Source organism: Cygnus atratus, chromosome 21 (genome assembly GCF_013377495.2).
Source record: "Cygnus atratus isolate AKBS03 ecotype Queensland, Australia chromosome 21, CAtr_DNAZoo_HiC_assembly, whole genome shotgun sequence".
NCBI lineage: Eukaryota > Metazoa > Chordata > Aves > Anseriformes > Anatidae > Cygnus > Cygnus atratus.
Window position 1 is genome coordinate 2624188 of NC_066382.1, and position 27715 is coordinate 2651902.

At 40.7% G+C, this 27715-nt stretch overlaps 1 protein-coding gene across 1 annotated transcript; it reads left to right on the top strand.

Annotated features, from left to right (window-relative positions):
- SSU72 (SSU72 homolog, RNA polymerase II CTD phosphatase) lies at positions 1 to 26989 on the top strand. Its single transcript, XM_035557530.2, has 5 exons — positions 1 to 173; positions 6753 to 6896; positions 22828 to 22967; positions 24714 to 24832; positions 25875 to 26989. Exons 1-5 carry the CDS (start codon positions 94 to 96, stop codon positions 25974 to 25976), a joined length of 585 nt encoding a protein of 194 aa, XP_035413423.1. The 5' UTR covers positions 1 to 93; the 3' UTR covers positions 25977 to 26989.
- The last annotated feature ends 726 nt before the right edge of the window (positions 26990 to 27715 follow it).

The following is a 27715-nucleotide window of genomic DNA, read 5'->3' on the forward strand; positions in this document are numbered from 1 at the left end:
CGGGCCCCGCCCCCCGCCGCGCCGCGGCCGCCATTTTGTGCGAGGAGCCGCCGCCGGGGCCGGGCCGGGCCGGGCCGCGTCGCCATCGCCGCCATGCCGTCCTCGCCGCTCCGCGTGGCCGTCGTGTGCTCCAGCAACCAGAACCGCAGCATGGAGGCGCACAACATCCTCAGGTAACCGGGGCCAGCCCGCCCGCCTCCTTCCCTGCGGGCCCGGGGCCGTGGGGCCTGCACCGATCGGCGCACAACGGAGCTCCGCGTCCAGCGCTGCGAAACGCGGCCGACAGCCTCCGGGGCTAGGCGTTTTAACGCCCAACTGCCTCTTTTTAACGTTGTTTTATTTTTTAAATAACGAGTGTGAAGATTGGAGCCGCCATAGGCACTGACAGGGAGCGCTTTCCCTTTGCAGGAACACCGGGTGAAGTATTTGGCTAAATGGTGCTTGGTTCAGAGCATGAAGTGATGCTGAGGCTGTGAGGGTTCCTTTATTTAGCCCTGCAAGTGCTTCCAGTTTGGCTGAAGGCAGAAGGGGAGATGGGAGAGGGAGGCGGTGACACGGGTGGACAGGCAGGAGGGACTTGATCTGCCGGGAACCGTGGGCCTGAACCCTCCCTGTGCACCGTGATAAAGTCTTCTTTTTCGGTTAAAACTAGGCAAAGTCAGCATCCACGTGAGATGAGGCACATCACTAGCACAGCGAGTCAAACAGCGAAGTGTAAATTGTGCTTTACATTTTAATTAAAACAGGGAAAAAAGACATGAAAGGACTAAATAATAGGAACATCTGGTCTGGCAGCCATCTTACTGTAAGCATCTGATGCAGCAAATGCTTAAACTTGGCGTCAGATGTTACCTGAGGCGCTCCTCCAAACACGATGGGACCAGTACATGCTTTGAGCTGGGGTGGGGAAGGGCTGCTGCTTTTCTGTGGGTTTTCTGCTAGTTATAATGCTGGAACAGAGCGTTAACCAAAACCGGAGTGCTTGGGGTGGGGATTAAATTTACTTCTAATATCCAGCCTTTTTCTTTCCCTCTGTTTTTGCAGAAGAAATAAATCACTTCCGTTGTGACTGATGTTCTTTTTGAAAGCTTCTTCTCCCTTATGATTTTATTAAAAAAAATAGTAGTTTTTTTGTAAAGGTTTGTAAGCAGCAGCATCTTATGTAATTTGGAATAGCATAGCTGGCAAAATAGAGCTGAACTGCTGGTGCTGTTCCAAAGATATAACTAGTCTCTGCAAGGAGAATGATTGCTTGCCTGTAAGCTTCAGAAAACAGTTTGCGTTGGATCAAAGCTAGGCCATTTTGCCAGGCTGACCTGCTGTATGTGGCACTGCACTTTGGAAAAAAACAACATGTGACCAAAAGAGGAAAAACAGTCCGGAAGAAATGTTTAAAGCATAGAAAGTGAGGTATTATACCTTCAAAGTATTTTGTTAAGGGATTATGAAACTTGAAAGGGCACAAACACTACGGAACCACAGGTGACTGTTTGAAAACAAAAATCTGGAGTCCAGCCATCGGTGTTGGAACATCTACATCAACATTCATAAACAAAGTTTTGCAATGTGTGGCTCGAGGTAGTGGTAGGCTTTTTTCTTGAAAATGTTTATGCTAGGAAACATAGCAAAATAAAAATATTTTTGACATGGTTATCACAGTTTTTTTTAATGTTTATAATGTTGTAGGTCAGGTTTCAGAATTAACTTCTCTAGTCCACTCAGTGTTCTCATGAACTACAGGTTTTATTTAAGCCAAGTCTTTCATGTAAAAGTGTTCTCAGTAATTGTGCTTATTTCAGTCTTCAACATATAGAGAAAAATATCTGTAAGGCAAGCTTATTTCACTTTCCAAATGTTAGGCCTACTGAATGCCTACTAAAACTTGAACTTAACTGTATTCTACTTCCTTCTACAACAGAAAAGATTCTTACAGATATATCTGAATTTAAACTCCTGATGCATTTGTGTATTTACATACATATTTAGCTCTCTATATAGCACATCCAGATGAAATGATTAACATAGTAGGCTCTCAGACACACTTGAAGTCTATCACTTCTTGCTTTTATGTTCCCTTTTAGTTGTTTATCCTGTCTAATGCATGAAATTATGAAGTGGTTTAAACAGAGTTTAACGTCTTAATGTACTTATGTTTTATATTATCCTGCTGTTCTCTTCTTGAACATGAGGAAAAAAATTGTAGTACATACTTCGTACACTTCAGTATTTTTTTTTTTTACTTAACCAGATAAGAATTACTTTTTTTCCTTTTAAAATTCCAGTGGTTCATTCCAAAGGGCTTGCACGATTCTGACTTGGCAACCTAAATTTCTTACTCATCCTTCCTGTGCCTGGTGTCTCTGTGCTGCCACTTGTGTCTCTGGAAGGCAAATGTTTGATTGTTCACAATACAACAAAGATATAATGACATCTAACCAGTGTTATCTTGCTTCAGCACTAGTTTGTTTGCTTTATAGTATTTTTCTGTATTTTCTTTTTAATGACCAGTTTCTAAATATTTTTGTTATTGTTCCAATCTCCCAACAGAAGCCCTTGAAGCTTGTTGATAGAATAGCTACCATCGCCAATGGTTTACACTGAGACATTAAAGCAAAGGGAAAAGAGGCAAGGCAGAGGACTATGCAGAGAGATGCAGTCCTTCCTTAGAAGTTATCAAACTGGGTTTCTGTAGGTCAAATCTTACTCATCCTACACTTCTTGCTTTTACAAATCTGACTTGCACTTGCATCCTTTTTTGCCGTAGGATGCATAGATTTAGGCCATGGCTCTCCTTGAAACACCAAAGAGGAAGGTAGAAGGGTTACACTTACTGACAAGCCGTGTTACACAGCAACTTCCACACATCCATTTGTGTAGGTTTATTTGGCATTTAAAAGAAAATTATCCTTTCAAATTCTTCCAGTGCATAGCAGGTGCTCTAGCAACTTTGTATTTTCAGGCTCTTATGGTACAAGCATCCTGTCTCAGCCCCCTCAGTTCTTTCTCTCTGCGGTCCTGTTCTGGTAACGCAAACTTCTCGGATATTTGTGTTCCTCTTTGTTTTTAGGAAATGAAGTGCGCTAAGAACTTGGGAATGTGAACATGAGGTATCTTAGTGGCAGTAAAAGCTTAAAAATCGAAACCCCAGTAGCCAAGGCTTAAGTTTCATGTTAACGTTATGATTTGTATTTCAACATTGACTAAATAAAAGAACTTAAGTTACACCCTTGCAGTTTACTTAAGTAGCTCAGTCATAGCTTCTGTGCTGACATCTGTCAGCAGCTAACTGCTGCCAAATGGATATTGAAACCTGCGCTGCTTAATTTAAGAAATCTGGAATTGTCTTATTAAATCCTTAAGAAAGGAGGAAGTGTTTTTTAACATAGCGCTTTCATCTGACAGCTTATTGCTGATAAGTAAATTACATGTTGCAGCGCGACAAGTTAATATTTTGAAGATTTTTGTAATCAAAATCAGTTAACAATGCTTTCATGCCCGCTGTTTAAGTGTGTGATTTTCTTTTTTTTTTTATTGGTTGAATGACATAAGATATTTTTGAAGTGTTGTAGGAGGAGGACACTGCTAATTATTCTCTTGCTACGCGTTGTGGAAGGTTTGTATTAAAGCTAGTTTGTATTAAAACTAATTTGTCCCCTGAGAAACTTTACTGCTACTGCCTGCAGTGGTGCTGCAGTTTTTTGCATTCACTTCCGATATTTAGTATTCAAGATCACCGAGTTAGTATATTAGTATATGTTTACCCTCTACTATTAATGGTAAAGATGAAGTTCATTTTTTCCATTTTCTGTGTAGTTTTTCTAGGCAAAGGATCTTAGATATAAATTGTCTCATAGAAAATCCTCCTTGTTAAAAGGCCGTGCCACGTAATAGCAGATACTTGACTCACTAAACTGGATCTGCCCAGCTGCTTAACAAAAGCAGGCTCTGTTGAACAGGCCTGTCCCCCGCTGCTGCAAGAAGTATGGTGAAACATCTTCCAAATATTTCCTAACAGTACACCTAATGCATAACTAATTTAAAACTGTACCTTGGCAACTGCTGATGTCAAAGCATGAAATTGCCCCAGGTGAGGTGTGCGTTCCAGCTACTCAAGGAAGTATTTTTCAGTGGGTCGTGGGTGTCGAACCACAAATTTTTGATTTGTGAAACTGCAGTGAACACTTCTGTTTTGATCTGTATGAAATTACACATACTCCAAGGATGTTTCTCACAGCTGGAGGTGGGCTTTCTAATGTGCGTGACCTAACCAGACCTATTTCAGAGAAAAAAACTAAAGTAAAAAATTAAAATTCAGGAGGAAAACATAGAAGAAAATACTGTTCCATTGTAGCATTACTGCTTTGTGTGGCAGAAGAAGAAAGAAGACAGGAAGTGCAAGGTGCTGAAGTTCACTATTTCTCGTTAGGTGTTCCCAAGCTACTTTGCCAAAATAGCTTCAAGTGGTAGACGTTAGGCAGGGAAGAAGAAGGATGAGATATCTGGAAGAAGAGCAATTTGAAAAAATTAATAATTCAGCCGCTGCAGTTTTGTCCATAAATGTGATGACTCTTCATGTCCAGTAGAGGCAGTAGAATAAAAACTCAGGGCTGGAAGGTTGGCAGGCAGAAATAACCACAAGTGCAGTTATGAGTCACTTTTGTGGAAGGAATTGTACTTTAAGACAAACAAGCAATTGGAATGGGTGTCTCCTACTGAATTCTCCTGCTATCTTGTGTGCGAAGACCGAGGAGTTAAAGTGTGAGTCGTCATTTGCTCAAAATGGGCACCTGGGACCCTTGCAGTGGCTCACAGCCTTCTGGTCGCTCTTCTCAGAAGGCTGCAGATATCTTGGTTTTCTTTAATTCAGACTCTGATAAATCATTGAAGCTGCAAGTGTGGGTCCTTTTTTAAAACAAAACAACAAAAAAAATGAGATTAATCCGTGATCATGACATGTTTCAGAAGCTGCATTATAATTCTGAAGTCAAATATTTCAGCCTTCTGGCTAATAGTGACTGTTTTACCACGTAGCTTTGACCAGTAGACCGTCAGAAAGCAATCTCGTCTGGGTTATCTGACAAAATGTATTGCAATCCGTATTATTACTCAAGGGTTTACTGAAATTCAATCCAGTGTATTTAGGTTAACTGGAAAAAACATAATGGTGTTGCCCCTAAAGACAAACAGGTTTCTGCCTCCTTTTTTTTAAAATTTAAATAGTCAAACTAGTAATTCTTCCTAAGAATGGAATGAAGTTATTCTAGGCTTACCCACAAGTTTTAGATGCAAGCTAGCCGGGTATGTGTTCTGCTTCTGTAAAAGTAATTGCACAGCAAGATTTTTTCAGCCCCCTTGAGGGAAAGGCCAAGCACCCAAATGCTTGTACTGCGCTACTTACATCACAGTAGAGGTTTGGCAACGGAATGCGGGAAATGAAATAGTTAACCCAGCAACTTGAGCAGAATACATAAGTATTGGCCAGTTGGTATTGTTGCTTCCTTATATCAAGACAAAAACAACTCTGCCTGTATTGTATTGCCTAAGAGTGAACAGAACGTGTTACAGATCCAAAAATGTGTGAAAGCACAACAGAAACGCAATGTCTGAAACACTGCATATAGTAATTCTAAGAAGAATTAGTATAAAATATAGGCAGCCTTTCAGAAACGGTTTATGAGTCTTAATTGTAACCGCAAGGAAATGTGTGCTTTGGGTCTCTGCCCCAAGGTTTTCCAGTAACAAGTGAGGATTTTCTCAAACAAGACTTGCATGGTGAATGCCATGGTGCAGATAACGTTGTTGTCTGTATCATGTTTCCTCTAGTAAAGTGAATGTAGAAGAAAATTTTCTTCCAGAAATATTTCTTCAGATGAGACAGAACTGAAGTGAAGTTGTCTTAGAAATCCAGTCTAACCTTTTTTTTTTTTCTTTCATTGGTTCCTTATTTCTCCTTACAAGGACCCATGCGTTTTGCACTGATTCTGTGCTATGCTAGTGGAATACTCTTGGGTCCCTTTTCTTTCCTGTGCTACAAAACAATTAGTGGGTTTAGAGAAGTGGGCAGTGAGTTGGAGTTCGCTTTGTTATGCGCTACAGCAGTACACCTCAAGTCCACGTGAATCACCTTTCTCCATGTTCAGGTGACCAGGTTCTGAAAAAGAATGAAAGGGATGGTTGTCAGTATAGATACGTCCAGGATGTCTTTTCTCTCGGTATTAGGTAAATCACAGATCTTTCAAAGCAAAGTTTTAGCTGTATTTAATTGACTTTGTTAAAAACCTTCAATATATATGAGGGCTCTGTTCCTTTTGGCTATAATCCCAAATGAGTGTTTCTTTTTGTGATGGTCCGAGGCCCAGTGGCTTTGCCTCTCTGTTTTAATGTGCATCTTTGGGGAGGAGGAAAGGAGAAAATAAAACTTTGAAATCATTGCATCATTCCTGTTAGCTTTTTGGCAATGCCAGGTACCAGAAAGCAGTTTGTGTGATACTAGTTACCTGATGTCAGATGGAGGGTTTTTTTTGTGTGTGTGTGTGACATTTATGTAGGTTAAAAGATGTGTGCTGCCGCTCTTTAAACTTCCATCTGCAACTCTTCTGCACTGTAAATCTAAGAACGTTGTGACCTTAGTTTAACTGTTAGTTGAAATATTTGTTTGGACTGTTCGGTTGTGATTTGGCTGATTGCACATTGTTGTTTAAAATCCATCCAGTCTAATTGCCTCTTCTCTCCCCTTCCCCACTGTCTTTCAGCAAACGAGGATTCAGTGTCCGATCCTTTGGAACAGGGACTCACGTGAAACTGCCAGGACCAGCACCGGACAAGCCAAATGTTTATGATTTCAAAACAACATATGATCAGATGTACAATGATCTGCTTAGGAAAGACAAAGAACTGTATCCCTGTGGCATGGCCTTTTTAAAAAAATCCAATATGGTTCTCCTTGAAAGGTGTAATTCATTATTTGGCATTATGCATTAGGAATACATAGTTGCTTGACTGGCAAACTTAAAATGTTTAAAGTTCACAGCAGGTTTTTTTACAAAGGGCCTCTAATGCTCCCTTGTAAATCGCTGTTGAGTTACAATGCACGCATTCAGAATGCTCTTTTGAAGTATGTTAACACACTTACCTCTTGATTGAAAGCACATTAATCCTATCACAGATTGTCCGTTAACCTCCACTGCACTGTGGATCGTACTTTCCCAGTGCAAAGACTGTTCCTGATAACGGATATGACAACAGCTGCCACCTCAAGATTAAAATTGTATTTAGCTCAGACAGACTGACAGGTAAGGCTTACAGTATACTTTCTCTGGGAGAGAGGATACCTTTCATTAAAGAACTCACTCTTCTCACTGAGAGCTTCTTGATACGTGATTCGAGCAGTGCACCAAAAAAAATGTGCATAGTATATTTTAAAGAACGGACATAGGAAAGCACAATAACAGAATTAATCCTGGAGAGCAGAGGTGATCACAGTTATGCACACTACTTAGCTTGACATAATTCATGATTCTGCATGATTTTAGAACATCTGTATTTGAAGTTGATTTTTCATTTTTTAAGAAAACTCACTTTTTTTTTTTTTTTTTTTTGCAAAATCAGGGTACTCATTCTAGGTACTTCTTTCTCAGCAAGGGATCTGATTTTTTTTTTCTTTTTAAATGTTAAATGCAAAAGAGAGAATTTACCCTAAAAAAGATATTCAGTATAGAATTCAGTAAGAATTTCTTCTTAAAAATAGAGAATCCTTTAAAATGAAGTATTGCAGAAGTGAGTCTTATAATTTGTAACAGAGCAGTTTTTGCGCTCTTTAGTGGCAGAAGATTTTTCATAATAGAGGTGATGGGCATGCAAACATTGCCTGCTGTAGGGGGTGGGGGCCTGCTCTTCTGAAGGGCTTTGGGTGTAATTGTTGGGGGAAACAAGACACCATGTTGTTCGTATGATTTAGCTTGTCCTGTTCCCCAGCCTTGCATTCATCAGCTCAGTGGAGATGACTGTCACCTAGAGCTGTTCCAGGTGTTTGGAAAGTATCTTGGTGAGAACTGTCAGCTTGTTCCCATATTCCAGTGATAGGACACACGAAATGCGAGCGCTCAGCATCCAATGCTGCCTCAGCTGGGAATGATTTCCTTCCTCCAGTTCTGTAGGCCAGCAGGGATCTGGTGCATTATGGACACCAGATACTCAGTGAAATTGTGGCTGCAAGTGACTTGGCATGTTCTCGCTTGACCAGCCAAGGAAATGACCTCTTGTTTCAGAAGGCTTTAATCTCAACCAGAAATGAGCTTCTGCAGTGATGGACGTCGGTCAGAGTGAGGTAAAAAATGAGTGAAAAGTAGTCGCTTGAGAAAAGGAGGGAGAGCAGAACTATCAAAAACACTCTGCGGAGCCTCAGAGCACCTTCGTTGCTGTTAATTAGTGAAATACAGCGCACAAGCTCACATACCTTGAAGGCGTATGCTGAATTTCAGAAGCAAAGGGATAAGGGACTGATGGAGCCAGGCAGACATCCATGATCAGTTGAATACCTACAGTGGTGGTTACAGTATGTACAAAATGAAAGCAGTCCAGAACAGTTTAAAGGTTAGTAGTTAAAACAAATATCCACTTCTACCCTTGCATTTTTAGAACATTGCATTTAAGTTCCCTGAGCCCTAATAGAGGGCTGCAACAAAACTACTTAAGGCTGTTCTGAGTGTAGTTCTTGGGTGCTTCTTAAAAATACTACTTTTCGTTCTAGGAGAACAGTAGAGGGTTCTGCTACTAATCTGTAGGAGACAGGGCCAGTGTCTGGGGTATCTCTGCAGGATTATGTGTGGGTAGTATTGTTACAGTTCCTTGAATTTGCATGTGCAAATGGGCATCTCAAAAATAGACCGGTATAATTACTTGCCACGTACAGCTGTGTGAAGGGACTTAAGGACTTGGTTCTAATTATATGATTGTGACTTGAGAGACAAAAAAAAAAAAGGAAAATTGGTGAGTTTGCAATCAAGTGAAATCAATAAGATGAAATTAAAAAAAAAAAAAAATAACAACAGCAATTGCTGTTGCACGTTTGCCCAGGGATATGGACTGTTCAAATAGAAACTTGACCAAAATTTGACAGCAGCCACTCCCAAATTCTTTATCAATATTAACTAACTGCATGATTGACTGTTTCTTTCCTTCTCTCAACACTGACATATCTGTGGCCCTTAGATGGAAGAAACCTAGTTGTTTCCAAAGATATGTATTTATTTTAATTAGGATTTCTAGGCAGCACACCTCTACTTACAAGTGTGGCCTGCTACTCTGTTTCCTACTATTTTAGTTCTTGTCTTTTAATTTAACCTGCTTGCTAAATATGTAGATAGGATTCCAGTTTTAGCTTCCTAGTTATGTGATATCAAATTAGGAGGAGAAAAAAAAAAGAGGATCAAGATATTCCTAAAGGTTTGCTTGAGGCAGAAAGGAAGATGTTTCAGAAATGAACAAAAGCTGGGTTGGTGCATCTTAGTTAAAGGTATAGGTATTCTCTTCTGAGAAAAATAATCGTGATAATGTAATTGACTGAGATTTAGTTCTTTTTGAACTCTATAAGCTGGATGGCCGTACCTTTTTTGTGTGCTATTGCTGATGTGTTTTCTGTTTTGTTTATAGTACCCTGCCCATTCAGAATAAGTGGAAATAATTCTTACTGTCATACAAACCGCTTTGCCAGCAAATATTATGGCATTGTGGTCTCCCTGTGGCTGACCCTTACTCCTGGTTTATCCCACAGTTCTTCATCTGTCTTGCTCTCTGCTGTCTTAACGGGTAAGATGCATTGTGCTAGAATGTCAGTAGAGGAAAATGCGGAGGCTTTGGGGCAAGCATGGGCGGCAGTCCTGAATAGGGGAAAAATCACAAAAAATCTGAAGCAGGTTCTAGCATGCACGAGATCTTCACAGGGTCCAGATGTACAAAGCTGAAATACCAATTTCCTGACAGAAGAGAAGGAAGACCAACAGAAGGGTATTACCGAACTAAATTGGTGTCACTGTAGGACTGTACAGGAACAGGGTTCTGTGCCTTGCCCAAAATGTTTCAGTCCCACTTGAGACGCTATCGCCTGTGCCTGCGAAGAGGAACAAACACAGAAAGAGGACCGTGACTAGCTGACAAGAGGGGCATCTGGGAGTGGTGAGGATATACTGAGGAATATTTTTTTTCTCTGGGGGGTGGCAATGAAGTAAGATCCTGACTAAAGTCTTAGTCAGACATTACCAGGCTTTTCCTGCAGAAAAACTGAATCTTCTCTCTTGGAGTGAAATACAGTGGGACAGCATCGTAGTACTGAACGTCATCTTGTCTGGGAGGTTTCTTCTGCTCTCCCTTAATGCCAGTACTGGAAGAAGGGAAGCAGTTCCTCGTGCAGTCTTTAACAGCTGCATCGGAAAGTTATTTGGCATCAACCACAGAATTGATAACCTAACTGCTGTAATATTGCGTGTCCAGTGTAGTGTTGGGGTCTGTTCAAAGCAAGAAACAGAACTGCTTGTTGGAGCAAGGCCTTACAGTCATTCTCTATTCAGTCTGAAGGATGGACTCTCTTTTTAAATTGGGGACTAAAGTTGAAAAGGTAGTTCATTAGCTTCTTAAGACAATAATCTCTAAGTATGCAGCCGGTCCAGGCTGCCTTTTCCAGTTAGGTGTGGCATATCATGCTCAGGAAGATAACAGAGTCCATTTGTTACAGCTTGGACTTAGTCCTTTAGAATTCCTGCATTTGCCTAGTTAGGTTCTGGAGAATTCTTGTTCTTGAACAGCTGCTGCTTTTTTTTTTTTTTAACTACTTGGAGAAGTCTTATTTTGTCTGGTAATAGTCTGTTTTTTCATGATTTTGTGGCTGAATGCTGTCCATGCATTATTACTCGGGTATTCACTTCAGCCACTCACAAGTGGTAAGTTTGTAGCTTGAAAAATAGCTAGTATGGAAACTAACGTTCAACTTTCCTGAACTGTAAAGACAAGAATAGTTAAATACTGGGAATTGGTGATCCTTTTCATTAAATAGTCTTTCTCTTAAGAGGACATACTTGGGCCAGTATTCAGAGTGAAGAACTGGTTTTGTGCAAGCCGATCTGCAAGTGGCTGAGAGCTCATGTGCGTGTGCTCCCTGCCTGTGGGATGCACGTGTGCTATAGCTCAGACGTCTCATAGTAGTGCTAAAGTGTCGCTGCATCTGAGCTAAAAAGCCCTGGCCTGGAGATAACGGGAAGGAGGACCTGTGCATCAGTGTTGGTAGGGTTAACAAGCTCTTGCTGGCCTGTGTGGGAAGGTGGAACTCAGGGAGGGCTTAGTCTGGGATTGGAGTTGGTCTTCAACTGCCTCCTGTGTGCTTGACGAGGGGCTTGTTGCAAGACATCCTTCCTGTGAGCTGTAGCAAGAACTTCATGGTAAATCATAAAAAGTCCCTTAGCTTTCAGTAGTCTGTAAAGTATTTTTAATGGTGTTTGTGCATTAATTGTATATAAGTTGGGATGCACAATTTACACCTTCAGATTTACGTGCCTTAAGGAGAACAGCAGTAATCAGCAAAATGTAGAAGCTGCCTAGAGGAATTAAAGACATCAGCTGTAACTACGCTGCAGGATATCCAGTGCATAGGTTTGGGATTGTAAAGCTTAAAAATCTTGGGCACTTGCTGCATGGAAACAGCTACTTAAGAAATTCAAAGCAAACTTCTGATTATTGTACAACAGAAATACACTACTGAGTTGTAAATGCGGAACAACACTAAAACAAACCTTTAGAAGCAAAGAGCAAATTACCATGAGTTTAAGGGGTAAGTTTAAGAGTTCGAGTGCTTTTGCAAAGCACTAGCTTCGTGTTCTTGGACGGTGGTGGATGGCTGATGCACTTAAAGTTGCTGCTCTTCCTTACCTAAGATAGTTTGATTTCCCTCTTGCACCCTGAAAGGCAAAAATAGTTCATGTTTTTAAACATGTAAATAATCTTGCAATTTAAATGGTACATGGTCATCAAATAGTTGATGTCCCAGGAAGTTCTGAATTTATCCACGTCTTAATTTCTTTCATTTTTAGAGCTCGAATTAATGTCTGCTTTTTCAGGGGAAAAAAGCATAAGCCGGGAATAGATGATTATAGTGCAGCGGTACCAGGAATAAGATCCTTTTTGTATGAAATGAGGTCATAGCACTTTGCCTGTTGGTTTTCTCATTAACAAAGCAAGTAGAACCAGATTATAGCTGCCATAAGAAATTTGCAATGAAAATGAAAGGTGCAGCACAGAATGGCAAAGGAGGCAGTAATTTTCCAGTGTCATCAAAATCAGTTTCAGGTCTTACTGCTTGGGTTGTCATTTGCTGAAAAGATTTGGGACTTTGTAAATTCTGTTCCTCTTGATTTCTGGTTTGTAGCCAAGTTGTATTTTCCAGCCTTGCTGTTAATGCTCTGGTGTTGCGTGGTGAAGAGCCATGATTCTGATGCCCAGAGCGTTCATGGCCTGAAGAAGTGGAGAAAAGTTGCTGGAAGAAAAGCTGCCGGTGGTGACAGGAATAGCTTGCTCTAAAGCACTTGTCCGTTCTCTTTTGAATATTGTTTGTTTGTTGCAGAGACTTCTGCCACTTACAGCAAAGCTCTAGAATCCGTAACAATTGAGCAGTAATTCCTGATATTTCTGGATCAGTGAACTGTCCTAATTTATGGAGAATTTATATGGCACCGCTTTTCTGGAGGCTGTACAAAGCAACCTTGAGTTGCTTAACGGGGGAAGTTACCATGGGCATGCAGGAGGACTCTTGAGCTTCGTGCTTGTTGAGGCCACATATAGCTCACCCATGCCGATTCCTTTTTTCAAGAGTAACTTAAATTCCACTTCAGGTAAGCTCTTCACGCATATATTTATTTCATGTTTTCATTCGGTTTTCTTCCTGGATTTGGAGCTGATAAACAGCTGTCAGCTGCTGTTCTGAGCTGGGTTCCCGTGGTCAATGGGCTAGTTGCTGTACGGCTGAAATCACGGCCTGTTGCATGGCAAACTTCTCCTCAACGCAGCGTAAGTCTCATTTTCTTTCTTAACATCCTTCAAAGTACTTTAGGTACAAAATACTTAGTGAAACGGAAAGGATGAGGATGGAAAGCAGTGCTTAAACTGGATTTGAACAATCTTCTATGAGGCGTGTTTCTGCAGCTCTGTACACTTTTGACCATAAGCTGAGCTCCAATACCTTTTTCTCCACGACGGATCTTAAGACAAAAACACTTTTCACAAAATCCCTAGCCTTTGAAAGGCAGCAGTTTTCAGTATTTCTTAGTTTGGCTTCTGAAGAAACTGCTGTTAATTCTGGTTTCATCCACATCAAAAAGGAAATATTACTTGAAACTTACACATGCAAAAAATATAAATACTTATTTAGATATACTTCCCTCTGTATTTGAAGTTCTAGGACATGGGAGGAACGACGGATACCAGCCTAATAGGAAATGTTTCTCAGCACATAAAACTTCCTCTGCCATCCTACCTGCCTTCTAGCTAGAATCTTCAGAAGGTTTGTTTCCTTACCCAATGTTGGTTCTGAACAGGTCATCCAAAGAATCCTGTCTGAGGTTGACGAGTATTTTAAAATCCATATAGCATTTGAGTAATTTTCCTTGACTGTGTTTCAGTCATAATGTATGAGCTCTGCTAATGAACGTAAGCATTTTAAGTCTGTTGGGCATTCTTGGAAGTAAAGGTGAGATTTGAATCTGAGATACCACATGTTTGGATGGACATGAAAAACAGGGCTACTTGAAGGTCTCGGTCCCTACCACCTGCTGGCCTCCTGCGTGCACCGTGCATGACTAGCATTACTTAGAGATGATTTGCCTCATAAGCAGATCGAATTTTTCTCCCAGTGTGTTGGCCCTGCTGCTTTTGATATCACACAGGAATGCAGCGAGGCATTCATATTGTTTGCTCTTCCTATAACCAGTGTCTTAGCACAGGCTTTTTGTTCTTAACTCCCTACGAAGGTAGTAGTCTTACTGTTATTTAAACTTACATATAGAAAGTTGCTGCTTCTACTCTTGGGCACTGGCTTAAATCCCACTCGGTCCTTTTGTCATCTGTAGTTGATGAACCTTGCCAGCTGTCTGCCCAGAAAAACTAGCATAGCTTTGTTTGGTCCTAGCTCGGCTGTTTCGTCTGGGACAGAAGTGACAGCAGGCTGCTGTTTCCTGCCTAAAAGAGTTTATTTCAGATGAATGCAAAGCTTACTCTGTCAATGTAAGGAATGCTTATACAGTCTTTGTTCTTTATATTGCTTCCAGAACAATCTCCATCTTCAGGGGAGTGCCTGTAACTTCTTCAACCAGTGTTAATTGCAAGACAGTAGAATTTCTGTGCCTGGCTTCTGGGATGTTTATGACATTTTTTTTGGATATGCAGACAGATGGTTAAAATATTCAACAGAAGAACTGAAGGCATATTTCCATTGCTCTGTTTTCAGTTCAGAACAAAATTTGCAAACAAGTTAATATCCGTTCTTGCTCTTTATTCTTACCTTTTGTAACTAAAGGTATGGACGACTTTGCCAGAGCATTTTATCTTGCAGGATTTTCTGCTTAATCTTAGCGTCTGCCACCTCTTCAGATGGTAGAGCCTCTAAGATGTACATCACATCTATTTCCATTTAGGCGAAGTTAGCATTCTCTCGCTTCCAGCATGGGTTATTTCTCTAGCCCCAAGTTCAGCAGCTCTGTCTAATTGAATCACAGCTTCTACCTTTGCTGAAACACCTAGAAACTTGGAGCCAAGCCAACAGTTGAAGTTACAGAAGAGGGGGGAGGAAAAGCTCAGTCAGCATTGTTGCTGCCCAGTGACAGAATTGGCAGTGTGAATACCTTGCGAATCTGATGTGAGAACAGACTTTGGGACCAGTGTGAGGAGGACTTACTGTGAGAAGTGTTTCCCCAAGGAACACAAGTTGTGTGTGTGTGTGAGCTTTGCAAAACCAGTTGTTAATCAGGCTGTGGATTAACCACATCCCCCTGTACTTCAGTGTCCTGTTTGCAGTGTTGTGCCACGGAACACACTGCGGATCTCATCCGGCATGTTTCTTGCTCTGCAGGCTGCTCTTTAAAAGTGGCCCTGCTGTCTTTATGAATACGTTCTCAGCTTTCCCAAATAAGTGAAGCAAAATAGCTTAATTTACATAAGATTTGCAATACTTGTTTTGCTTTATCTGAGTTCCAGCTATAACTCTAGTTGAAAATTAACTTTGAATTCTACAGTACAGAGTAGTACAACAATGGAAAGTAATTTGAGAACAGTTGTTGCAGACCTTGTTTCTCTGAGACATTTACTGGAATGACTAATATTTTTCTGACAGACCTTTTTGCCTGCACAGCTACTTCAGAATACTTCCTGCTTCCCCCCGTCTCCTGACATTCGTCTTTTGAAATCTGGCACTTGTTTCTGTGCCTGAGAGGAGCATCCAAAGGAATGTGCAATACCTAAGTACCCTCTGGTGTTTTTCTTTAGCTTGCCTGCCGGTCCTGCTGTTGATTTCTGTAATCCTTTGTTACCTGTCCCTGTCACCTGGTGGACCTGCTAGCAGTTTGAGGTATCTTGCTGAGATGACAGACACTTTTAGATTATTGCAATTAACTTCCACATGGAATACTCATTGAATGCAGTATGTAGCCAAGTGTTTGGCATAGTCAAAAATGCCACATCTTTGAAGTCGTCTTGCATTCTGTCTTTGATATTCTCACCTATCTGATAGTCCCTCCAGAATGTCCATCATACCCCTTCTCCAGCTCTTTGGACTTTACCATTGCTTCCTTTCTTTTCCCTTTTGACAGCTTATTTCTGTCCAGTTTCATCCTCAAATGAAGTTTCAGCTTTTCAGCACTGACAAGTCACTGTCTGGCACTTTTGCTGTAGGCTAAACTGAAGATCTTGGCTTCTCTCAGAGAAGTGTGGGCATGCAGCCCTCAGCTTTAGGGCTCAACCAGACTTAGGGAATGAGCATGCCGAGCCTGTTGTTGTTGGACCAGCTACTGTTGGTTATGGACCTACTGCTGTGAGCTTGCTCAGCTGGATTTTAGTTGTAGCTTTCAGCTTAGAAATGCTATGTTGTTGGCCTTAGCAATAAAAAGCAAGTGACATTTCATATTCGGTCCTTTGCAAGTCATTAATGCAGGCACAGACATTACCAGAAATGTTACTTAACCCAACTTGGTAGCTTTGTGATATTTTAGGATGTCATATTTTCAACGTTAGGACTATAAGTTGCACGGTACCACAAAAGGCTTGTGAACAATCTCCAATTTGTACTAAAAAGGCACAGTTTTCATTCCAAATGAAAGGCAAATCACGCTCCAGATACAGAACATAGACAGTTCTTGCAGCGATAACCACAGCTGCCTGGAAAGCAGAATTCATAGCGCTGGTGCCCTTTTTAGTGTTGTATTCCCTGCAAAAGGAAGTGATAACTGCAGGTGGAAGAAGGGTGGGCAGTTGTTCCCGTCAGCATTTTGCCAAGCAGGATGAAGCACGAGGTATGTTCTGTTTACAATACAGTTACTAGTAATTAAATTCTTTACATAGAAAAGAGACTTGCAAATGCCATTTGTGCTAGTGTTAGAGACTTGCTCTGCTCCACTGCTATTTTTCACAAAGAAGAATTGCAGTGTTTGAGTATAGTGACAGCTGCATGAAAATGAATAATTGGCGTGTCAGATTTGTTTGAAGATGTAGAAGCTTTGGGCGTCAGCCATTACTTTAAAGACACTTTTTTTCCTGAAGAGCATGTATGCGTTTTAGCAAATTGAATTTACCTAATTATGTTTAATAGATTGGTCTCTATTTTAGATGACTATATAATTAATTTATATACTCCAAAATTTTCAGGTTACACTACTTGCCGACTTCATTTTCAGTTTCGTCTAGAAGTTAAGATGAAACTTATTGAATTCTTTTCTGGTTCTTTTCATCCATACAAGATTTTAACTTAAATAAGTCGGTGTATTGGGTATTTCATCTCAGATTAGTCATCTGCAGACGAGGTGTCTTGATGCGACCTGCTTGGCTGCCCTTATACCGAGGGGAGGATAGGGATATTTCAAAGGATATTTTTTCATGGAGAGTGGAAGAATTAAAACAGAATAACCAGGCAGCAGATGCAACCGATTCCTTTTCACTGGTCATTAGGGAAGACTTTCTGCCTTGATGACCTGAGATGTAGATGTTTACGTACAACCTTCTAGACCTGCATGATTAAGTTCATCCAAGCTTCCTCTTACGGTATGAGAAGTATTTCTTGAAAGTCTGTTGTCCGCATGCAGTGATTACCACCACAAGAACTAAGCCCTATTCAGCAACAGTGGTAAGAAATGAAACGAGCCTTTGGCTTAAAACACAGCATAATAGGCTGAAACATCTTAGTGTAAAGAACTAGGCATGGCATTTAATTTTGCTGCTCATGCTTCTTACATGGTGCTTGGTATCCAGGTGATATTTTACAGTTCTGAATTGCACATTCCTTATAAACATGCAACTTAGGTGGCCTGAGATGATCATTCCTGTCTGTCCTTCTCTGAATATCAAGCTCTGAGGCTGAACTGCTGCTGAAGTTTCCCTGCTGAATTAATAGATCCTTCTGACTCAGCTGGACACTGAGCTGTGCAAAACAGTTTAATGGAAGACACAACTCATCTGGCTGTGTCCGTCTCCCATTCAGCCCATTCTGTTCTCCTGAATTTCTCATTCAGAATATTGAAGTCTTGTTTTTATCTCAAAACTGAGATGTTAAGTGGAGGCCCCATCATCATAGATAGGTACTGGGGGGGAAAAAGCAAAAATAAACCAATTTGCCAGTAATTAGATTTATTCTCATTGAAATTGATAGCTGTTCTTGATTCTTACTGCTCTGAGAAAATAAGCAGTGATCTTGTGCTCTGGCAGACACTGAATGTGTCCGCTGTTTTGCAGTGTACTTCTTTTAACCTTTAACTGTCTGGTCTTGGTATTTATCAAAACTTCCTGTTTTTTCCTTTGCTAATCTGTTGCTTTTTTTGTCAGCTTCAAGTGCAGGTTCTCTAAACATAATCCACAGTAATTTCTGTGCAGTCTAGTTGCTTTCTGTGCCCTGTATCTTGCTATATGCTTTGTTCTCTAACAAGAGTATCTGTTTTTATTTAATGCAAATAAAACTTTTTTTTACATAATTTTCCTTAAGTTTGTTTGGTGGTTAAAAAAAAAAAAAAAAAGGTCAAGCTGTAGCCAGTACTTTATTGTAATCCTGTCTTATTTCCGAGGTTTCTTTCCTCTTGCTGTCCTCTTGTGGTACTACCTGGGAAGTGTATTCACCATAAAAAAATGATGTCTGGAAGTGATAGCAGGTCCGAGCTGGGTTAGGTGTGACATGTAGATGGCTCTTCATATTTAATGGGGGGAGAAAATTATTGTTAACGAAAAGTCAAATCTGATGCATTAAGTTATTTTAATGTAGATGATTCATTACTCTTTCAGGTGCTGGCAGTCCACTTAAACATTGATGTATCAGGGGAATTAATCCCAATATCTAGTTCTTCAGGTAATATGCCATATTTTATTCAGGAACTACTTTGGAAAAAAATACTGTCCTGTCTACCCTGCAGAGAAGGTCCATGATGTTTCATTGTAAAGAAGAGAATGCCTAGACTTCCTTTAATTCTTCGTGGACAGACATACATCTTTTTCTAAAGACCATCTTTAGTTTCCTAACAAGTTAGCTTCCTAAATAGAACTTGGAACAACTGCGTTTCTCAAAGATGGCTGTGCAGAGGAATAACTACATTATTCACATGCATAGATGGTGAGATAGCACTAACGTCTGAATCACTCAACTATACCCTGAGTGATATTTGTGTGACTTCATGAGCATATTCAGTGCAGCTTTAACACTTAACGAACATGCAGACCAACCCTGGGAAACCTAGTTAGGGGATAGTGCAGTTATGCAAGAGGGTTGCCTAAAGTTCCCCCCCACACACACTTTTCTCTTAAGCTTCATAGTACCTGAATAACACCTAGCATCCATGGGAGAATTTTTTTGCCACTTGTTCAACTTTAAGATGTTTTGCCCAGCTGACCTCCAGCATAGGCAGTCATCATACAATCTTAAGGAGAAGATCTTGAAGCTACATGTGTGTTTTTTTCCCCTATTTTTTAAAATGGATTTCTAACAATATAGAGAAAAATATCTTTCAGGCTTGTAAAGATCCAATTTCCTAACAAAAACAGCAGTCTACATTATATTGAATTCTACAGTCAGGTAACCATCAGAAACATTGCCATGCTATTCAGTTACACAAGAAACACTATCAGCAAAACTGGAAGCTGGACATGTGTGAAGGCAGTGCAGTCTTGGGTATCTTGCAGTGTGGGAGTGGTGTATGTAACATTGAAAAATGGTATTGTCATATGGGAATCTTCTCTTAATTTTGACCTCAGTATAGCTTTTATGAAATAGTGTAAACATTGTAGTTTGGGAAGGTGAGAGCTAGGAACTAAACTAATCATAATCAATGTGTGAAAATAATTTTGAGTTTATTAAACAAGAAAACACTTCTGCTCTCCAGGATTATCTGCTTTGTTCTGTGGATGTTCTTCTGTATCCCAGTTCCACTTAACGAAAGCTCCTATTCACAGCTTTTAGCAAGACTTACTCAAATTTGCCAAGTGGACCTCAAGCAATTACTTGAGAACAACAGTGGAAGGTGGGAAAATAGAATCATATCATAGAATGGCCTGGGTTGAAAGGGACCTTAAAGATCATCTAGTTTCAGCCCCCCCCGCAAATACAGAACTAAAAGTCTACTTGCTGGAAATGTTCTTTTAAATATTACTAGTAGTTAAGGAAAACAGCTAGTTTCTTTTCTATATCAATATGTATATGATAGTATTACACAGCTAAAAGTACAGTTTGGGTCCTGAGTGAGCAGCTGACTGATGAACTGAGTGGAGTGGGAAAGGATGGGCAGCGACCTACCCAGGGGGTGGGAGGAGGCATTTCTGCTGCCTGTGATGGGGGGATTTTAAATTTGGGTGGCAGGAGCTGTGAAAGATTTAGGGGGTTCTAAACACGTTTATGGTTTGTGTGTGTATATATATATATTCATCAATACGTTATTATGGGATATCCTAAAAGTAAATGGAGGGAACACAGAGTCGGAAACCATAGAGATAGTGGGGTCTAGGTGTCTGCAAGAATGAGCAGCAATGCTCTGTATGGCAAAATGCACCTTGCGTTACAACATCTCCATATCAAGTTTTTCTAGGAGTGATTTGTTACACACAAACTTCATTACTTTGTGGATCCATTAGCATAGTTATTCCAATAAAGGTAGTATCTGAATTAGACTCACCGCTAAAATGCGATAGTTACTGTACTGATGGTTTGCAGTAGGTGATGACCCCTTAGGTAAATATATAAATGTCTTAAGGAGAGAGTTTTGTGAGTACCTTCTGAAGAAGGGACTGCTGAAAGGGGACAGCGGAGGTGCAGAGAATAGGAAGCATGGAGTTGAAATCTGCTGGAATGAGAGCCAAGTCTGACTTAATGGCTGAACATCTGGCAGTAGAGACCTTTAATAAGGTGTAATATCTCTTGAGTTCACCTGAGCTCATGATGAGAACAAATCTGGACTAAGATTCTGCATTAAAAACAATCCTGCAGCTCAGGGCAGCTTGCCGACAGGATGGCATGTTGGCTTTATCCAGGTGAAAATGATTGCAGACAACCAAGTATGAAAGCATCCTGAATCTTAACGGTTTATTTCAATCTCCTTTTATAGGCACATAGACCCTCAAAAAATGTAGCTGTAAGTTGGCAGTGGAAAGCTGTGTGAAGCAGAAAGCTTGACTGTGTGGGTTTTTTGAATATGCGTAATTCTGTCTCCATGCTCAGGAAAGCTAGGGGACAGATGCCAGCAACGTTTCATCCTAGAAATGGAGGGAAAAAAAAAGAACCAGGAGAAGTGTGTAGGGTGTTGTGAATTTTTCCTTCAACTGCATGATGTAGAAATAGAGATTAGAGAGCCCAGAAGGGGCTCGCTGTCGAACTCCAAACCAAGCAGTGCAGCGAGATGTTTACAAGTGTTCTGAAAATGGCTGTTACAGTCGTTTTTGTGCTTTGCACATCACCAGAGGTCTGGCATAGTGGATTTTCTCCAAGCATGACAGACCCAAGGAGATTTTACAGGGATGCTGTGAAGATGTGGGCTCTGGTGTACAAGAGCAGCTTCAGATAGCTTTGGGCTATAAAGCGCAGTTACACAGGGAGAAGTCTTCTGGGAAGGAACGATGGTAAAAGGTTTGGGAGAGCCCTGAAAAAAAGACACAGAAGTCAGCCGACTGACTGATAGAGTTGCTTATATATATATATTTGTGATGAAGTATCGTTCAATTTGTAATTCAAAATGGAAATTTTCTTCCGTCAAGCAGCTAGTGGGATGCTGCAGCTACATAAGAACTGAATATTTTTCCCATATAAGGTCTCTTACTTGGGTAGAAAGAAGAATTTAGATTTTAATATAGCTTAAAAACTTGGGAGAGTTAAAAGTTCTGGAGGCTGTTGGCTTGAACGCTCTTCAAGAACACCTTGAAGCACGTAGATTAGTGGCATAGACCTGGCTGGCTGAGCAAGAGAACCGGGGATACTGGGGGCAACTGGAAAAAGGTAGACAGAAAGTTGCCAGTCCCTTGTTACAAGATCAGGACTGTATTGCGAAAAGAATGAAGACAACCTGCCAAGTATGTGACCTTTTCAAAATGGAAATAAGCCAAGATGGTACCTTACATACTATTTTTTTGTTATTTTTATTAATGATGGATTTTTTTTCTGCTCAGAATCCTTCTGTTATCTCAAGAAATTATAGACTGTTACCCTTACTGCTATTTTAATTTAAAAACATGTACTCGGATGGCTAAAAATAGCCGGTGCTTCAAAGCAAGGAAGAGATGCATCAATTTCCATGCTCTTTTAATTCAAACCTTCCCCAGTATTCCTGATCTGCCCATAAAACTGTCTTCAGGAGGAGTTTGCTATTAATGAACCGAGCAGATGTATGCGAGCGTGCTCCTGATGAAACCGTGTGTCCCAGACAGCTGAGAGGACAGGGTTAGTGTGGGCAGGGGATTAGTGAATCCTGTCTGAAAGGGGGATGTGGGCTGTAAATTTGGGTCTCAAAGCTGCTGTACCTGTGTAAATTGAGCTACCAAGCAGCATAATGGATCTGTTTCACCCAGTGACTGAAGTGCTGGCAGCAGTAACATCGGTGGTTTTCTTCATTCCTGTTTCTGTCTGGGGATGTTCTGAAAGGGATGATGCTCCACTGGTTTATTTAATTTCCGTTGGAAGCTCATCTGTATAAACCTGCGGGCTGAGTTCAGGCTGCAGCTTCATGCAGGCGTGCAGCTGGCACCAGGAGCCCTGTATAACTTACGGGACAGAGGCTGTAAGGGGCAGTGACTCAGGTGGATGTAGGACACTTAGCAAACGGCTACGTCTGTGTGCTCTAAGCATTACGGATATAAAAGCAGTTACCCAAGGGAAGGTGTCCTTCTGAGGAACCCAGACCTAATGAGGGCCTTGTAAAGCTGTCTCTGCCATTGTACTGAGTTGTCTGAAACCCAGTAGCTGCCTGAATTGTCCTTCTTGGGGTCAAACAGGGATCTGTTCAGTGGTCACTGATCTTTGTATTTGCAAACAGATTTTAAAGATACTGTAATAGTTTAACTTGTACTGGTCATTTGCTCAAAAACATGACTTTTCTTAAAGATACTTAACTCAAACAACTTCAGATACACACAGAATGGGATTTTACATATGTTGGACAGAAATAAGAGAATCAAGCCACGACCAGAGAGATTCCAGAACTGCAAAGATGTTTTTGATTTGATTCTAACGTGTGAAGAAAGAGTCTATGATCAAGTAGTAGAAGGTAAGGACCTCGAGCTGATAAATTAACTTTGAGTTCTTCTCTACGCCACACACCCATATACCCAAAGACCTTCACAGATCTGGAAACATCTCTGTCTGCTCTGACTGCTGTTGCTGGAGCACCAGCAGGGAGAAGAGCTCCCAGTGCATTGACATGGGCTGTACGTAGCAGAGAAGTGACAGCTGAGTACATATTTCTCAAAGATGCTAGTTCTGGCAGCTACGCAGGATGCGTACGTATAGCAATTTGAAATTGCTATAACAAGCATTTTGAAATAACAAGCATTTGGAGAAACTCTAGTACATGTTCGGTTTGAAAATGCTCATGGATCTAGAAGATGACCAAGTCGTATATGATGAGCCTTTTTTTTTTTTAACCACTATGGGTTGATGGAGAAACAGTCTAAGCTATCTTCTCTGTGCAGCTTCCCTTCTTCCCTGAGGAATACTTCCTGTGACCTACCAAGCAGTTTGCCCGTAATAAATACTTCCTATGAAGCTGGAGAAGCTATTCTTGAACACGATTAGCTCTCTGCTAACGTGCTACAGCTTTGCCCTTAAATGAGTCAGTGATATGCCAGAATCTCATGTTGTACATTGGCTGTTCTGCATGGTCACAATGCACTGCAAGCTGATGGGAGAGTCGTGGGGTTTCAGCTCCTGGGCTGGCACCCTGCTGCTGGAAATGCTGGATACAGGCTTATGTAAGGTTTGGGGTGTTTCCTTTACATTCAAAGACCAGCAAACAGTATTATACATAACGTAAAAGGCTGTCGCTTACCTTTTCAGTCATCAGTGATCATGTCTCACACACAAACATTTGAGCTTCTGCAAGCTGAGCAATTAAGGGCTCTGAATATCTAAGTGAAGTGTTTGAAACGTATCGGTAAGTTTTGAGAGCAGCTGCCCTGCGAGTTGAATGGATGGTTCTTCAGTCAGTTCAGCATGTCTCACGTGGAAAACAGCTTTCACCCTGTTTTATGAGAGTGTTTTGAGTTACAAGGATATGAGGCGAAGGGCAGCCACTTGCTAGCTTTCTGCTTGTGCCTCCCTCACGTTATGATAATTGGTCAATTACAAGCAGCGTTAAAGGAAGAAAGCTTGAGTGCTACCAAATGGCTCTTGGTTAGAAAGGTGAAACTTTAAAATGGAGTCCTCAGCAGGCTTTGCCAAGCTAAACTTGCAGAGCAGGGTTAGGAAAGAGCAACTTGTAGCTTAAAAAAGTGAGTGTAATGGGAAGGTTTTGTTAGAGAGGCATAACAATAATACATGGGTGTATTAATAGGAAAAGGATGCTTTATTTTTTCCTTTTCCACCCATAAATGGAGCATGTTAAAGCTAGAATTTTCTAAAACAACTGGCAGTGCTTAACTTCGAGGAGTTCACTTTGCAGTTTAATTTTCAGTGTTTGGATGCACAGTGCTTTCTAAAAAACAGGCAATTAAAACTCTTCAGGTGAGGAAGCCTAAAATCATTCTCGACTTTTGAAAATCTTCGGTTTTAAAGACTGCCAGCCGAAGGTGAGCGGTAACTTTTCTTGACCAAGGCTAATAAACCATCACAGCCCTTCCACAAAATTGAATTCTTTTGTTTCCCAAATCCACCTTCCCCTTCTGAAAAGAGGGACTATACTATTCACTGGTTCTATGTATACAGAAAATAATAAACTGTTTTTTTATGAATGGTGTGTAAAACGTGAAATCATTCCACCCAAAATTTTGCTGTTGTGTGTTTTGTTTCCAACTAGATTTAAATTCCAGAGAGCAGGAGACGTGTCAGCCAGTACACGTGATCAATGTGGACATTCAGGATAACCATGAGGAGGCAACCCTGGGTGCTTTCCTTATCTGTGAGCTCTGCCAGTGTGTAAGTAGAGAGGGCTCGTTTGGGACCCAGCTGACTGCACGGGGCTTGGGGGTTGTTTAGCTCTCCTTAAAGGCGCTGCATATTGCAGAAATTGTTTCAAGTAAAACCCGTGTCAACAGAATTAAGTTTCCAAATTCTCGTGGTTATTTCTGGAGCTGTTGTGCAACTGGAATGGAGTTCGTGATTTCCAAAGTAGACAGTGTGTGTCCAAAACTAATGAATTGTTAGCTGCCATGAAAAGCAGCATCACAGAGCTCTTCACATAACCATTACACTTGTTGAGCCCATCCTCAAAACATTTGTTTATAGCACAAATGTCTATTTCAAAGGCAGTTGTAATATGTGGGATTTAAACATCAGAGTTGCATTCTGAATCACGGTATACTTGAAAAGCATCCTGTGTAGGTGTATTTCATAGTACCACCCTGTTGTGTGTATGATGTGGAAAAAATCTGGTGCCTTCTGTCTTCCACCTTCAATGTTCTTGGCCCTAACCCTTGAAATAATGCTGAAATAAGCTGAGCTTAAAACAGTTGACGTAACTGTCAAGAGAACAGAAAGGCTCTGTGTCCTTTCACAACGTGCAAGCTGATTAGCTCACCTATTCCAGTGTGGCAACAGACTTTTTTTTTACTCCAGACTGTGTGATCTATTCTGGTCCCGAATGCTTGCATCCTTTCCAGATCCAAAAATCCTCTGAGGGTTCAAGGAACTTGAATTTTAGCCATCTGTTCAGTGTGCTTGCAGCTATTCTAGAGCTTCCATTTGTTATCTAGTGAGGATGGATGTTGCCTACTCAACAAAGTACTAGTTCAGTGCCAGTTCAGTGGGTTGGAGAAGGAAGGATGTGCAGATGAACACGATGCAGAATATATGTACGTTTGGGAATGCTGGGAATCTCAATAAAGCACCCAGTGCTGCACGGCTTGGTACAGCCTGCTGATTTAGGCTTCACAGTAAGCCAAAAACACTGAATCGTTACTGTTCTCTAAACTGCATCGTATCCTTGGAGTCCAGTTACTTAGCATTTTTTCTCTTTTAGATACAGCACACAGAAGACATGGAAAATGAAATAGATGAGCTGTTACAGGAATTCGAAGAGAAAAGTGGAAGGACTTTTCTTCATACTGTCTGCTTTTATTAAAGCACATCTGTCTCTTAGGCCTTAATACAAATGAGAGAAGCATGTGTTTAAAGTTCTGATTATACTGTATTTTCCTGGAAAAAGAATATTGATTTTTTGTTTTGTTAAAGACTCCTTTTCATTATTTTTTTTTCGTTTTGTTTGTTTCATTTCAGGTATTCTGTCACAGGTAGGCAGAGATACTGGTTGAATTGTACATATGAAATGATTAAAAGTATACACAAAGGCCACCTATTTAAAAATGAAAATCAAGATTTTCTTTAAATCCTACTTAAATTGTTACAAGTAGGCTTTTAATTATAAAGAGAATGTTTCTTGAATATAAGTTTATAATGTATTTTTCCAGCTTACAAATTTATTTTATTTCAGTTGTGCTTTTTTTTTATTTTAATGTGACAGAATGGCTGAACTATGTGAAGATATGAATGGAACAATGAAAAATGAGTATCTGTATATTATTAGATATAAAATTGGAAGCATCCAATAAAAATAAAAACCTGCAAGTTTGTCTGTTTTCAAAATAGAAGCTAATTGTGACTGCTCTTGTGAGGTAAGATGCAAAGTATCTGAAGTAGCACAAGAATGCTCATTCATCCAACTTGTCTTGGAGAGCGTGTTGACAGCAAGAAATCCCGATGGGAATCGAAGACCTGGACTCTGTCCCTTGTTCAGAGAAGCTGCATATGTGGGCAACTCATAGTGATTTTTGATCCTGTGTTGAACCAAAGTGAACTGCTTTCTCTACATGAATTAGGGCAATGCCAGTAGATCTTTTCACATCTCAATTGCTTTGGAATTATCATACGTGAGATTGAAAGAAGACTGTGAGACTGTAACTACAGCAGTTGGGGCCCAATTGTATATATGTCTTCTATAAGGAAGAGGGGGAGAAATGGCAAAGTTAATAGAAATGGTTGAAAGCTTTCTGTTAACTGAAATACCTTTTGAATGGAAATATTCTCTGCACATACAGCAATAATAAACGTGTTTGTCACAGCTCACAATCCAGAAAATGAGTATGTATATACAAACAGAGCGAAAGCTCAGCCTTCTTTGTTCAGACTGACAGAAATTAAGAGCATCAAGTTAAAAGTGAAAACAAACTGAATTATTAGACATTCTAAAGGTGAATGGTAAAGTGCCGCTGTTTAAAGGCAGGAGAAGACCTTAAAACCTGTTAAAGGAACCTGTGAAGGTGTTGGAGCGAATGAGAGCTGTGTGTTCTTTAGTACTTTGATAACTGGAGACAACTTTTTAAACGTGCTAGAAGTGAAGTGGCACGAAATGGAGTTTGAATTGGCTTCTCTCATTCTCCCACTGACCTCTGGCATCTCACAAGAATTTTTCTGAAATGTACTGATTTCCCTATGCCCAAAACTAATGCTCGGTGCTTTTTCTGAATTTAGGGTGATGTTACCCAGCTAGCAGGCAGCTTTGGGTGCGTGTGTGGTTAGGCCTACAGCAGTCCCACCTAACCTCTTTCAGTGAACGCACTCGCATGTATTAAAAGGCATCTCTTCCACACCTCAAGGCTGCAAGTCTCTATCTGAAAGTCTGTGCAGTTGCGAATCCAAAGTCTGTTGAACCAGGCCCCCAGAGGCATCCTACACCTCGCTGCTCAGGCAGGGTGGGGTTGGAGGAGGTTTCAGCTCCCTTGTGGGGAAACCAAGACCTCTGCCAGCTCAATCTGGGTCCTGGCCAGTGTCCAAATGGGTCATTTCATCATCTGTGGGGTCCAG